A 12760-nucleotide genomic window follows, 5' to 3' on the forward strand; every position below is an offset into this window, starting at 1 on the left:
GGAGAATATCTGCGATATTGAAAAGCGTATTTTTAATCTATTGAGAGCCCGGATCCTTCTCAGTGTCTCCATAACTGACTCTTGTAGCAGCCTCGTGCATACCGACACACCGTTCTAGACGGTAGTTCCTAGTTTTCGTGAGGCCGCCGCAAGCGGTATGCCCGCTGCCAATCCTTTTCTATGGGCTGCATCCGTGTCGCCCTTCTTGGCGGAAAGAACGCAGACCAGATTAACTATGCATTTATTTCTTCTGGACGAGATAAGATAGTGTAGATACTGGTAGGGTACATTGCCGGTTGCCCACTAAGTGCCTGACCCAGTGACTAGCGATCAGCTCCATTAGGACCTGAGCGCAGAGACTAGAAGATCGCTGTTTGCTGGCATCGGCAACCAGGACTCTCCGCATTACCTTCCGACTCTTTCTATCGCCGTGCGCGTGGCGCAACCCCTCAAAAACCGACGTCGTGTAGTCTCCACTATCGATACTATCCGAGTAGTCCAAGAGCGGGCATACAGGATAGACACCGGCGAAATACCGGTTGGCGGAAGCAATGGTCGAAGAGGAAATGAGAGGAGGTTTGCAGCGCTAAGCCTTGCGCTACAGCATGTCACTCTCCTAAACATACAAGCGCCAACACACAGTGGAGGCTACTAGGCGTTTCACGTGTACTATCACCATGCCAAAACCACATGGTACCGTCCGATATTCGCCTTCAAGCGCATCCTTCCAGTACCAAGCTTTCACAGCAGCTCTTGGCCCTGCTGTGACTCGGGCGGAAAGACCGTCGCCAAGATCTATGTCGAGGTCCGCGAATGAGAGGAGGAAGAACAAGGAGGGCAACCCTAATGCGGTAAGATGAGATGAGTTGAGGGTGCGAGGTCAGCAGTGCAGGAGGCATGGCAAAGATACCTGAGCGTGCTAGGGAAGGAGGTGAGAGAGAGGATGTACAGGTCCCTATAAGTATGGCTGGATATCCCACCGGTTAAGGTTCTATCCAACAGCCAGGAGCATTCTGATATTCAATCCTTCGATTACATTCTTTCTACCATCACTTCCATTTCATCTTCCGCTCTCGATCACCATCTTTCACCATGAAGTTCGCTGGACTTTTCGCTGCCGCCACGGCCCTCCTTCCTACTGCTCTTGCATGCAACGGCTACACTGGTGGCGTCCCTAAGGCTGTTGGTACTAAGACCAACAGCAAGGTCATCGAGGTCGCTGCTGGCCAGACCTATGATGGTCAGTGGTACCGATTTGATCGCGGTAGCGGCGCTTGCTCTGGTCAGTCTGAGGGAGGTGCTGCCGACGCCGTCTTCCTACTCAAGGAGGGTGCTACCCTTCGTAATGTGATCATTGGCAAGAACCAGGTAAGCATCAGTTGTGATCACGCGAGAGACAAACACTAAAGACATGCTAGGCCGAAGGTGTACACTGCCAGGGTCACTGCACTCTCGAGTTCGTCTGGTTCGAGGATGTCTGCGAGGACGCTATCTCTATCAAAGAGGACAAGGCTGGAAAGCAGTCCTGGATCATTGGTGGCGGTGCTTATCACGCCTCAGACAAGGTCGTCCAGCACAATGGCTGCGGAACTGTCAACATCATCAACTTCTACGTCAACGATTACGGCAAGCTCTACCGCTCCTGCGGAAACGTAAGTGATTCATACTATGACAGGGTTCTCGCCAGAATATTCGCTTACCAACTCTGTAGTGCTCCAAGCAATGCGCCCGTAACGTTTACATCGAGGGCGTCACCGCTGTCAACGGTGGCGAGCTCGCTGGTATTAACAGCAACTACAAGGACACTGCCACACTCAAGAACGTCTGTGCTGATGCGAAGACCAAGTGCCAGATGTACACTGGCTGCGCTGGTGGCTGCGAGCCCAAGAAGGCTGGTACCTGCTCTGGTTAAGCTGATGGCCTCGTCAAATAGTAGATCCGGTTGATCCCGGATCTAACAATCGACTATGGATGGGAGTAACGATGAGAGACGGCGAAAGCGATGATACTTTCTTGTGAATAACTTTCTTTGCAAATTTCTGTACATACCTTCACTTCATCGTAAATAAATTCTTGCGCACCGCTCTATCAAATGGCGCTTGCTTTTGATTCAGTGAGCTGCTTGTACTTTGAGGTGGCTTTCTCGTCGTTAATCAACCCAGCATTACTGCCTGGTAGCTATGCAAGGCCGTGACGTCATCTCGTGTTTGCGCAAACATTTGAGTCGAGAGCTTAGCGTGGCGCGTTCAGTGTGCGGTGGACCCCTTCATGAAGCCTAATAACAGAAATATCTCGTACAAAAATGTAGTCGGTGTTCGTGCGGGAGAATGAGTACGAGATATCTGAATAAGAACAGCGCGGATCATTTTGCTTTAAGCTGTTGACCCAAATTGGAACGCGCTAAACCCTTCCAGGCTTACGCGGCCTCGTCCCAAACGTGTTCGGACCCCTTGCGAACGATTTCACCCAACGCGTTGTCGACCCAGTCTATCAATGCTGTCGCGGAACCTGAACCATTCTCGTAAGAATAATTTGTAGCATTACTCCTTCCTCTCTTTGTCAATTATCAGCCATCCCAAGGACTTGTCTGAGTGGCGCATGAAGCGAGCAGAAGCAACTAAGCAATTGGTACTGCAGATGCGGCTTGCGGACACACGCTTGTCACACTCGCTCGAAAGATACGTCATTCACTATCCTGTACAAGACAACATTCGACATCAGGGCTTCATCCTGTCGCACAGTTGCTACTGAAACCGGCGATTTGCATCGCACGCCGTGCCTCGGTTGTGCGAGAACGATTATCTGCGATCCCTCCTGAGTTCCACAGCGTCTAGAACAAGCAGCACATGAGATCTGCATCGTCCAATATTTAGAGCGCGCGATCGTTCAGCATGGCGGCGAACGAGTCAACATATCAATTCGCTTTGACAGCAGAAGAATGTGCGATTATACAAGCTATACGGGCTGTTGAGCGAAGCATCACGCCCACCAAGCAGATGACGTTGTAGGTGTTTATCATTACGGTTCACACCAGAGCTAACCTGAACAGACATCAAAAGCTGGAACTCCACCTCACAGACCAAGACGGAGACTCATTGGGCAGCTGTGAGGTCAACCCCGAGAACATGGTGATGGAGTTTGTCAGCGCAGCAGCCGGGTTTCTGAATGAGTTAGTGGGGAAATCTGTTCAAAAAAAGAAAGCGCTGGTTGAGACCGACAATGGTGTTCACATTGACGACTGCGACTCTGTTCTGGGCTCAGAGACCCAGGACTCCCCTACCCAGGACTCGCCTGACAACTTGCCGCCTGAGCAGGATGCTGGAGGAAAGACCGCGTCATGGGAGGCGATAAGAGAGGCCAATATCCCACCTTGTGTTAAGGAAATCAGTTTCATTATTAATGACGAGGATCTGGTTCCAGAACTCCGCGAAAAACTGGAGTCTAGCTATTCCGGTGTTACTATCGTATCATCAGGCATAGTAGCCGAGAAAGAAAGGGCCTGGAAGGCTCTGACGGCAGAGAGACCCGACGGGATCAAGCAAATGATCATCGAGCTCGACGAGACAGAGATTGCCCAAACCCCGGAGCTAGAAAGCAACCTGCGGAAAATGTACCCATGGGCGATGATCGAAGCAAGGCCCGGTCCAAACATATCCCGAAAGCGTGCAAGAAGGATGACGGACAGCAATGTTGCGACACCACATAGGCCAGACCCAGTCAAACACATCGAAGACTTCGCCGCTTACGTTATAGAGCCACCCTCTGAGGACGAGTTTGGCTACAAGTATCCCATAGGCGAAGGCTGGGATCGTCTTCCGTACTCGCGGAAATTTGAGATTGCCCATGCGCGGGCGATCCAACACTATCACGGCAAGGTAGTTGATGGCAAAGGATGCGGCTACTGTGAAGCCCATGGTTATCACTGTAAAGTCTATCTGCCACAACTCGGCAACTTGTCTCATATAACGTTTGGTCATTCTTGCCAACACTGCCGGCTCAGGCAAATACAATGTGACCTTCCCGCTGCCATGAAAGATCACCCGAACACGCCTAGAGCACCGAACATGCTCAGGCTTGATACACAGAACACACATCACCACGGAGAAGCAGTCAATACCCCACCTACGACGACCACATCCAGATCCCTGGCATCAAGAATAACGGCGCCCGATAGAATACGACCTGACGCCGGAGAAGAGGAGGATGACAACGATGATACTCCAATAAGAGTATCCCCTACAATGGATATTCTGGAACTGCCAGACATGCTCCAACTCCTCACGAGTTCAAATTACAAGGTGAGAAATATTATCTATTCGATGTACAAATTCTTGAGGGAAACAGACAAAGTTGAGCCATTCGGAAAGTACCCCTCAACTCTCGCTCAGTATTACGAGAACCTGATCACTCTTTACATACTCACGTATCTGCGTGAAGAGTACGACTTGGCCTTTGTCGTTTTGCTTCGTTTCCAGAGCACAAACTGCCAGGAGACGACACAACTACCCACCATAGACACCGTCGTACGCGCTTTTGAGCACCTTCCAACCCATGCTCCGCTTTGCCGTTGGATAGCAATATCTTACAGTTTTCTCTGGGATACCCAAGCACAGGGTGAATGGGGCGTGTTTATCAACACAAACCCAGATGTTAAGCCAAAATTCCGCTCACTCGCCAAGCTTCTCCATGGAATCTGCTACATACGTGATCCATTCACTACTGGAGGCGATATCGCAGTGCGGAAGCGATGGTGTGAGGTTCACAACCATCTGGCGGAGGCACCTCACCAGAAAAGGGCTTGCGAAAGGGTGACGGCAGAGTTTGGGGACTCCGCCGAAGAGGCAGAGAAAAGGTGGAAACAGCACGAGATACAGCAGGCAAAGGAGAAGCTGGCACTTTTGGAGAACGACAACAGATGGGGTGATACCATAGGCTCTAGTACACCACGTGTTGGCGAAAAGAGAAGAGCTGAAAGTTCCCCAATGTCGAGACCCTTTAGAGTCGGCAGGGGAGGGCGAGGTAGAGGGCGAGGGCGGGGCCCAAGCAGATGAGGCAATTTACTCGTCGTATTTGAAGCGCCTTGAGACTCTGGTAGATTTTGCATGGCAATTCAATTGAAAAGCGTGCTCAATGTATTTATGCTTTTGTTTTCTGTCTAGGTTTCTTGTTATCTGATCTATATTCTTAGCATACTTTAGTGTCTCGGTCTGTGGTAGAAGGATTGATTCGAAAATGTATGAATGTGAGTTATATTTCACACTCACAAATGAGTGGTATTAGCTACTAAGCCTCTCTAGTTCCCATATTAAGGGCGAAGGAATGTGTATAACGGTAAACAAGAAAAGAAGAACACCAGAATCGCTATGCAAATGTACCAAAGATCAAAGGAACGTCCTCGCAAATCATTACTATCCGTCTGCCACCCTCACTTCACTCCCCTGTTGACCCGTTTAGATGGCCGTTTACAACTGGCACTCAATAGTGAAGTAGGTTACGTCGGTGGGAGTAGCAACGTTGACGTTTCCATCAAGGTCGATGAAAGTGTTCCAGGCATTGAGCGCAATGGCCTGTCCGGGGTAGTTGGGGTCCTTGACCACGCACTGTACGTTGTTGCCACCAGCACCGGGGCTGACAGCCTGGAGCGAAGTGGCCAAGACCTGGGGGCCGAAGGCACCACCGAAGAGCTGGCCGAAAGTTACGGCGGCGTTGTTGACGATGACATCGGCGTTGGCGTTTTTGCCGCTCTTGTCATTGGCGAGCTGGACGGTGAAGACGAGGGGCGCATCACGGGTGATGGCTGGAGCCGCAAGTGCGGAGGTGAAGAGAGCAGCGGCAGAAGCAATGATCATGGAGGCCTTCATATTGAAAATTGGTGTATGGTTGGAAGGTTGTCTGAGTGAGTGTTGGAAGGAGATGATTAAGTGAAGATAGAAAGTAGGAGATAATAGAAAGTTGTTGTTGGTTTGTTGTTGTGTAATGAGATGATCTTCCATACAGTGAAGATAGATCTTGTTCTTATACATCTGAACATCCTCCAGCCTTGCCATTGTAGCTTGCGATGTTTGTCATGGATGGCCTTCAGCAATGCCTCCACGTAGCACCGTACCAGTGCGCTTTGGGAGACCTGACGTCCGTGAGACGGTACTGCGCTCAGCCCACGTTGTTTTTCTCAAGTAATTTGGGAAGCAGATTCCGCTATTCTCTCGTGAGGTCTCAGCTTGGTGGAGGCGGTTCGTCCGCCGAGAAGCAAAGAGCTCGGGGTGCGGTCAGGCAAGCGTCCACGCGAACAGCCGATGCTATGACAAAGCATAAGCATTTCGATGTCACATCCTACGATAAGCTTGGTTTCTCCAGCTTCTCGCTTAGCATAGCGACAGTATGATGGAGCTAACCTTGGAAGGTTGCATCAGCCACCACCTCAGCTGTCAGCTTGCGATTGATTCGCTAGAGAGCCGAAATCGCGTCGCTATTTTCGTCTGGATGCTGATGCTCTTGTGATGGGTGAATTACGCCCAACCTACACGGTAGTTGTAGGGGCCGGTTTGGAGTGAGGTAAGACTCTAGTAAGTTGCGGGGAAAATACCTAGGTAACGTGGAGGCTGAGTGCTCAGCCGCAACTCTTCCGATGTTACTTGACATGTCCATCGCATTCGGTATGACTAATTTGGAGTCTTGACTCTTTTTTCTATAATGCGGATGTGCTGCGTACTATTCGTATGATAACGCAGCTTGTGAATGACGTTGCTTCTGAGGTTGAACTACCTAAGATCGCATATGCTGCTCATAGGGTCAGCACGCGCTGCGCAACGTAACTGGCACACAAATGTTTCTAGTAATACTGGTAAGGTGATGTGAGAGAAGTTTCGAGAGTTCTATGCTTGTTGGATCATCTAGCTGTCGCGTGGAGTTTCTTGTTGAAGCTGACGAGTATACCTCTACGCCTTGGAAGCCTTACTTTTTGCGCTCACGTGAATCTCATGGCATCGTGTTTGGTAAGAAACGGATCATACCGAAGAACTTTGCGTTTGCTGAGTATGTGAGATCTCAGCCTTGTCTAGCATGCCTGGCTTCGTTTGACCTTGCCTTAACAACCCTCTTCCTACCGTCTCATATCCTCGGAATTGTACAATGTTTCCGTGTCGACACTATCGACTCTGCAGAATGATTCACGAAGATTAGGGCCGACGCTACCTAGGTATTGCCAGCTTCGTTCACCCGTCAGCGCAGACCCACTGCTTAGCCTTCACTACGAACCTCCCGAACCCCACTGCACCCGCATATTCGAGCTCCAGCCGGGTCAATGATCAGAATCTTTCCAGGGAAAACTCATCATGACAGGTGTTGACAGCGACTTCAAGTATATCGCGCTGTTGGTATATATGGGGTGATATCACACAGGACGATCGCATTGTTGTTGATCGCACTGCTATACCGGTAGCTTTGAATCTAATCAGACATTGGAATACATACGCGACTTTAGGCGAGCGGAGCCACCTTTATATTCAGCCAAGATAAAAGGTCGGCGAATGGACCATCGAGGCTATCGAGCTGGAGTAATTGGCGTGCGCTGCGATATGACAGTAGGATGTGCAGCACACAGTAAAGGACTCATACAAGGAGAAGATATCTCAAGGACTGCCAAGATGTTCCATTCAAAGTATATACACAGTGGGTATTATATCACGTCCCCGTCTGATCGAGCCGTCCCAGCTACTATCGCTATCAGGAGGACTAGGCTGGAGGACCGATGGGAGTAGGCACAGGTGCTACTAGAGATCAGCATAACGTTTTCTTCTACGCGAGACAATAAGCCACTTACCGGAGCCTGGTCTAGTAGGCCTTGGTCGTGGACCGCCGCTGGGAAGACCGGGGAAACCTCCAGTTGGGAGCGGAGGAGCGCCGCTTGCAAAACCGGGGAAGCCGCCGGTGGGGAATGGAGGTGCTCCACTAGGGAAGCCTGGAAAACCACCAGTGGGGAATGGTGGTGGGCCAGATGGAAAGCCTCCAGTAGGCAACGGCGGGAAGCCTCCAGAGGGCGTTGGGAAAGGACCGGTAGGGAAGGGTGGGATGCCAACTGGGGGTGTACCAGAGACCTGACGCTCGACGATTGGAGCGGCGAAGGCACTAAAGCGTGTTAGCTATGTTGTTGAGGAATAGGCTTGGTTGGCATACCCAGCGGCCATGATGAGAATAGCAGTGAACTTCATGATGAGTGGTAGATCGAGTACGAATGTTTGAGTTGGTCAGTGAGTGGAGTGAATGCTGTTTGCTGATGTCGACTTAGACTTCTGACATGAGGTTGTCTTATACTTCTGATCATCCATGGCTCAATGTCCTCAAAGCGTACGCGTACCCGACTAGTAGACGTCAGTGTAGATTACCGCTGTAGCGCACCCCTCTGAACACAAGCCTACGTAGATGAACCCCAATATCGCATGTAACATGTTAGCAACGCAATGATTGCCCGGCTATCAAAGCCCAGATGTCGGAGAATTCTTTCACTCGCGGAGCTTTGGGGCCGGCATGTTGTTGAGCAGAGATGACGTTGCGTGGGTATTACACAAGGAGGGTTTTGCTAGGTTGTAGCGGAGAGTGGGTAATCTATCACAGGCTGTTGCCAGGTCTGTTGTCTAATTAAGCTTTCCTTTGGAGGTGCAGACGATCTGTACAACCGCTGCAAAGGTATGGCTTGAAACGGTTCATCTATACTATCCAATAGAAATAGTCTAATCGACTGTGTGGCCTAAAGCCTCCGACTTCGCATTGAATCGGAGTTTCAGAAAAGTCGGCAGATATGGCAGTATGTGGGTGACTATACCCAAGGTCCGACTGATGCTGCTTGAAGTCGGACAGGGACTAAGTCCAGATTGTCCGCTTTGGGTACCAAGATCGTGGACGTGTCTCTCTTAGAGAGAAGCTACTGGGCTGTTTAGCCGGCTCCTTCTCTGCTCTGAATCAGAAACAACGAGGGATCTGCCGTTCTGAGGGCTCAGAGGCTGGCATTGGTTGCGGCTCGGGTCTCCTCCGCCATGGCCAGTGGTGAGCTCATGAAGTACTCAGCAGTACTTTTTGTGGGTCTTGAGGCGTAAGCAGCTCTGAGCGCGTCGGCAAGTCGGCGTTTTCAAGAATACGTGTTATGCAGGTCCAACAAACTTGCCTCTTGGGCAAGACACAAGGAGCTTTACAAGGTCTGCCGGTATCAATCAAGGTTGAATTCCAGGCAAATTGGTATTTGAGGGGCGGCTTTTAACCCGGCATTCTTGCGCCTCATCGGAATTTGACTGCGGTAATGCCTTGAACACCCAGCCCTCATGGCGCAGTCACTTCGATTGGCAGATCGAAGATGAAGTAAATGGTTTTTTGTCGAGAGTAGATGAAATAAGGTTGCAATGAGCCAGACATATGACGCTGGCAAGGTACTGCGATAGACAGTGGGTGTGGTTGGTTGGAATGTAAAAAGCCGCCAACTTTACCGGGCCGCACCTGCATAATTCTCCTGTCGTACTGCTGATCACTGAAAAGCAACAGAGCTTTGATTGCTCATGCGTGACGCGAATCGAGCGCAAGTTGCAACGAGTTGATGACGCCAGTCGCCAAGCAATTTGCGAAGGGGTTGCGACTGTTGATCAGGAAATTGCGCAAGGCAGAGGACAGTGTGACTATTGGCATGAGATGACAACTGTAAGGACTCTTTTTGCACCTAAGGTCAGCACTGAATTTCTTGAGTAAAACATGTCACCGCACCTTCTGGTCCAGATATGTGACGGGTATCTCCATCAGCTCTTGACGAAGCTTTGCTGGATTGAAATTACTATTCTTCCCCCCAGGCAACCACTTCATGATTATGCGCCTATGTCTCTCAATCGTCGTCTTCGATGACCAAGCCAATCTCTTCGGCATTCTTGACCTCTCCACCTTGGTTGTTTGTATCCGTGTCCTCTTCTGTACCAGTCTTTGGTGCGTTCGCATTCGGCGCCAACTTCTTCTTCGTCTTACTGTCCTCTGCGGTCGGCGTGCCATCCCTGTCGCCGCCCTTTCCACCCTTCTTAGCCTTCTCTTTCCTCTGTCGCGCCTTCTCCCTCTTCAGTCGGTTCTTCTCGGTCTTCTCTTTGTCCTTCTTCTCTAGTTCTTCTTTCCGCTTTGCAAACTCCTTTTCATCCTCCTCCTTTTTCACTTCGTCATCCATCATCCTCAGCCTCTCGTATTCGCGTCTCCGACTCGCCTTGTAGACGTGGAACTCGCCACTTCCAGCACCTGCGCTAGATCCTTGTACATTGGCAACAATTTCTGGGGGCAGAGAGGATTTGGCTAGTGCGCTGGAGCCTGGGATGTGGATGTCGCGGTCGGGTTTTGCGAAGAGGGCCTCGACCTGTGAGGCTTGTGCTGAGCGTGGAGTGAGGGCGCGCTTCTTTGTCGGGCGATGAGAGCGCGAGTCGGCGGATGTGGGTATCGACTCGGGGATGGGTTCAGACATGATGGGTGTTGAGTACCCAGTTGACTGAAGGCGGAGGTTTGTTTGGCGAGTCAGATGCGATTAGGCAGTGTGATGCGACGTGAAATAGATAGTTTGGCGCAATGTAGAAAAGTTGTGAGGACTAGGAAGCAGTCGCGAGGGATGACGCGCTAGCATTTGCGGCGAATGCCCGCTACGGCCGGCGAGACGAGCCATTTGCGCCAGCGAAGTCGCCATCCGCCGCTATCGTCGGGCTTGCAGCAACACATGAAACGCCCTTGATCGCACTTTCCCTGCACCTCTGTACATAACTCCTTGGTGCCTTGCAAACCTCTCTGTATCTTGTCATAGCAGCAACTGCCCACACACAAGCCTCCAAAAGTCTCTCCGCCCACACATCCCACCTACTCCAACATGGGGAAACCCCGCGTAGGTCCACTTTATTAATACCACCAAGGTCAATGGCTGATTGCTACGCAGATGATCATATTGATCCGCCATGCCCAATCCGAGGGAAACAAGAATCGCGACATCCACCAGTTCATCCCCGACCACCGAGTGAAACTGACCCAGCATGGTTGGACACAGGTACGCTCACTGTGCCCCGAAGCTTGAGACGAGACACGACTGACTCAGGCCACCATAGGCAGAAGAAGCGGGGCGACAACTGCGCTCTCTCCTCAAGCCAGACGATACACTCCAGTTCTACACTTCACCTTACCGCCGAACGCGCGAAACGACAGAAGGCATCCTCCGCACGCTGACCTCGGACGACCCCACGCCATCGCCTTTTCCTCGCAACAAGATAACCGTATACGAAGAGCCACGGATACGAGAACAGGACTTCGGCAACTTCCAGCCATGTTCCGCCGAGATGGAGCGCATGTGGCAGGAGAGGGCCGACTATGGTCACTTCTTCTACCGCATACCTGATGGCGAGAGCGCGGCAGACGCGTACGATCGTGTCAGTGGCTTCAACGAGAGCCTATGGAGATCCTTCCAAGACGACAACTTTCCCAGTGTCTGCGTCCTGGTTACTCACGGGCTAATGTCGCGTGTCTTTCTCATGAAATGGTGAGCTGCATTGGAGCTCGAGGTCCTCGTTCAGAGTGCTAACACAATCAGGTACCATTGGTCGGTTGAGTATTTCGAAGACCTCCGTAACGTTAACCACTGCGAGTTCATCATCATGAAGCGAAGCGAGAATAACGGCCGATACATCCTCCAGAACGAGCTACGGACATGGTCAGAACTCAAGCGCCGCGCTGCCAAGGAGAAAGAAGAGACCAAGAGCGCTACCTCATCTACACCGAGCAGAGCTACACCCTTGACTGGATTAGGTCAAACAGGAGCCACATCGTCCCCTACCATACCTACGCGCCGATGGGGAGGATGCGTCAACGGCTGTGACCATGACAAGATCAACTACCCCCGCCGACCAATGCGCAAGAACACCATGGAGTACATGGGACATCAATCCCAGCAGCTGCCTCCCCCCGCAGTCACACATATGGAGCCAGTAGAAAGCGAACAGGAAGATCACCCCGTCGCAGCGCCGCAGACTGAACATGCTCCCATCATCAATGAACCCTCACCGGCGAAGCTATCGCGAAAACAGAGCACTAAGAATATCCCGGAAATGCCACCAACACCAGCATCTCCAAACGATGCGTCCAACGATGCTACGAGCAGTGAGGGCGAGGAAGCAGCTTCTTCCATGTCGCGATCGGGTAACCATGCGCAACCGCGAACCGCTGCCGTCCTACGCCACTTGCAGCCCCATAAGACACCAGGCGAGGGCTTCTCTGACGATTCAGACTATTTCCCAGGTATGCAACAGGTTCACCACCGCAAGTTCCTCCGGGCAAGTTCAACACAGCGCAAGCAGTCCAAGGAACGCAAATTGCAACGCAAGCAGACAGAGCAGAGCTGGAAGGAGGAATCAGGCATGGGCAACGGTGCCAGAACTGACAGACTAGGTGACGGCGATGCCACTAGTGACGACGCTGCGTTCGCCAAGGAGAAGGAAGGAGAACCGATCCTCGTGGAAGCGCTCAAGGGTAACATGATTGTCGAGAAGAGCGAGGAGGAGCGAGAAGCAAATCACGAGTTTGGTAATACCGAGACCAAGATTGGAGAGACGGAGATTGACAAGATGCAAGATGCGGAAAGAAAGGGCTTTGGTGAGGTGTATTGAAGCTTCCTGGAAGAACGACATGTCGAATATGAACCTGAAAATAATGCTGCTGTAGCATCGCAGACCCTTGGACGTTTCGGAAAGGGCTTTGCTCATCGAGCTGGCCTCGT

General features: G+C 51.3%; 6 protein-coding genes across 6 annotated transcripts; 3 read left to right on the forward strand and 3 right to left on the reverse strand.

Annotated features, from left to right (window-relative positions):
* Window positions 1–1092: 1092 nt before the first annotated feature.
* J4E82_005263 (uncharacterized protein) lies at window positions 1093–1912 on the forward strand (the record flags this gene model as incomplete). Its single annotated transcript, XM_051731530.1, has 3 exons — window positions 1093–1368; window positions 1419–1652; window positions 1712–1912. 3 exons carry the CDS (start codon window positions 1093–1095, stop codon window positions 1910–1912), a joined length of 711 nt encoding a protein of 236 aa, XP_051588720.1.
* Window positions 1913–2891: 979 nt separating this feature from the next.
* On the forward strand, window positions 2892–5051 carry J4E82_005264 (uncharacterized protein; the record flags this gene model as incomplete). The annotated part of the gene is made up of 2 exons (XM_051731531.1): window positions 2892–3004; window positions 3050–5051. 2 exons carry the CDS (start codon window positions 2892–2894, stop codon window positions 5049–5051), a joined length of 2115 nt encoding a protein of 704 aa, XP_051588721.1.
* A 411-nt stretch (window positions 5052–5462) lies between these two features.
* Window positions 5463–5861, reverse strand: J4E82_005265 (uncharacterized protein; the record flags this gene model as incomplete). The annotated part of the gene is made up of 1 exon (XM_051731532.1): window positions 5463–5861. The coding sequence occupies one exon, from the start codon at window positions 5859–5861 to the stop codon at window positions 5463–5465; it is 399 nt and encodes a 132-aa protein (XP_051588722.1).
* Window positions 5862–7731: 1870 nt separating this feature from the next.
* Window positions 7732–8207, reverse strand: J4E82_005266 (uncharacterized protein; the record flags this gene model as incomplete). Its single annotated transcript, XM_051731533.1, has 3 exons — window positions 7732–7766; window positions 7820–8124; window positions 8173–8207. 3 exons carry the CDS (start codon window positions 8205–8207, stop codon window positions 7732–7734), a joined length of 375 nt encoding a protein of 124 aa, XP_051588723.1.
* Window positions 8208–9859: 1652 nt separating this feature from the next.
* Window positions 9860–10474, reverse strand: J4E82_005267 (uncharacterized protein; the record flags this gene model as incomplete). Its single annotated transcript, XM_051731534.1, has 1 exon — window positions 9860–10474. The coding sequence occupies one exon, from the start codon at window positions 10472–10474 to the stop codon at window positions 9860–9862; it is 615 nt and encodes a 204-aa protein (XP_051588724.1).
* A 393-nt stretch (window positions 10475–10867) lies between these two features.
* On the forward strand, window positions 10868–12650 carry J4E82_005268 (uncharacterized protein; the record flags this gene model as incomplete). Its single annotated transcript, XM_051731535.1, has 4 exons — window positions 10868–10882; window positions 10934–11041; window positions 11100–11527; window positions 11579–12650. 4 exons carry the CDS (start codon window positions 10868–10870, stop codon window positions 12648–12650), a joined length of 1623 nt encoding a protein of 540 aa, XP_051588725.1.
* Between the last annotated feature and the right edge of the window lie 110 nt (window positions 12651–12760).

Source organism: Alternaria postmessia (assembly GCF_024291825.1).
Source record: "Alternaria postmessia strain BMP 2775 chromosome Unknown scaffold_27, whole genome shotgun sequence".
Taxonomy (NCBI): domain Eukaryota; kingdom Fungi; phylum Ascomycota; class Dothideomycetes; order Pleosporales; family Pleosporaceae; genus Alternaria; species Alternaria postmessia.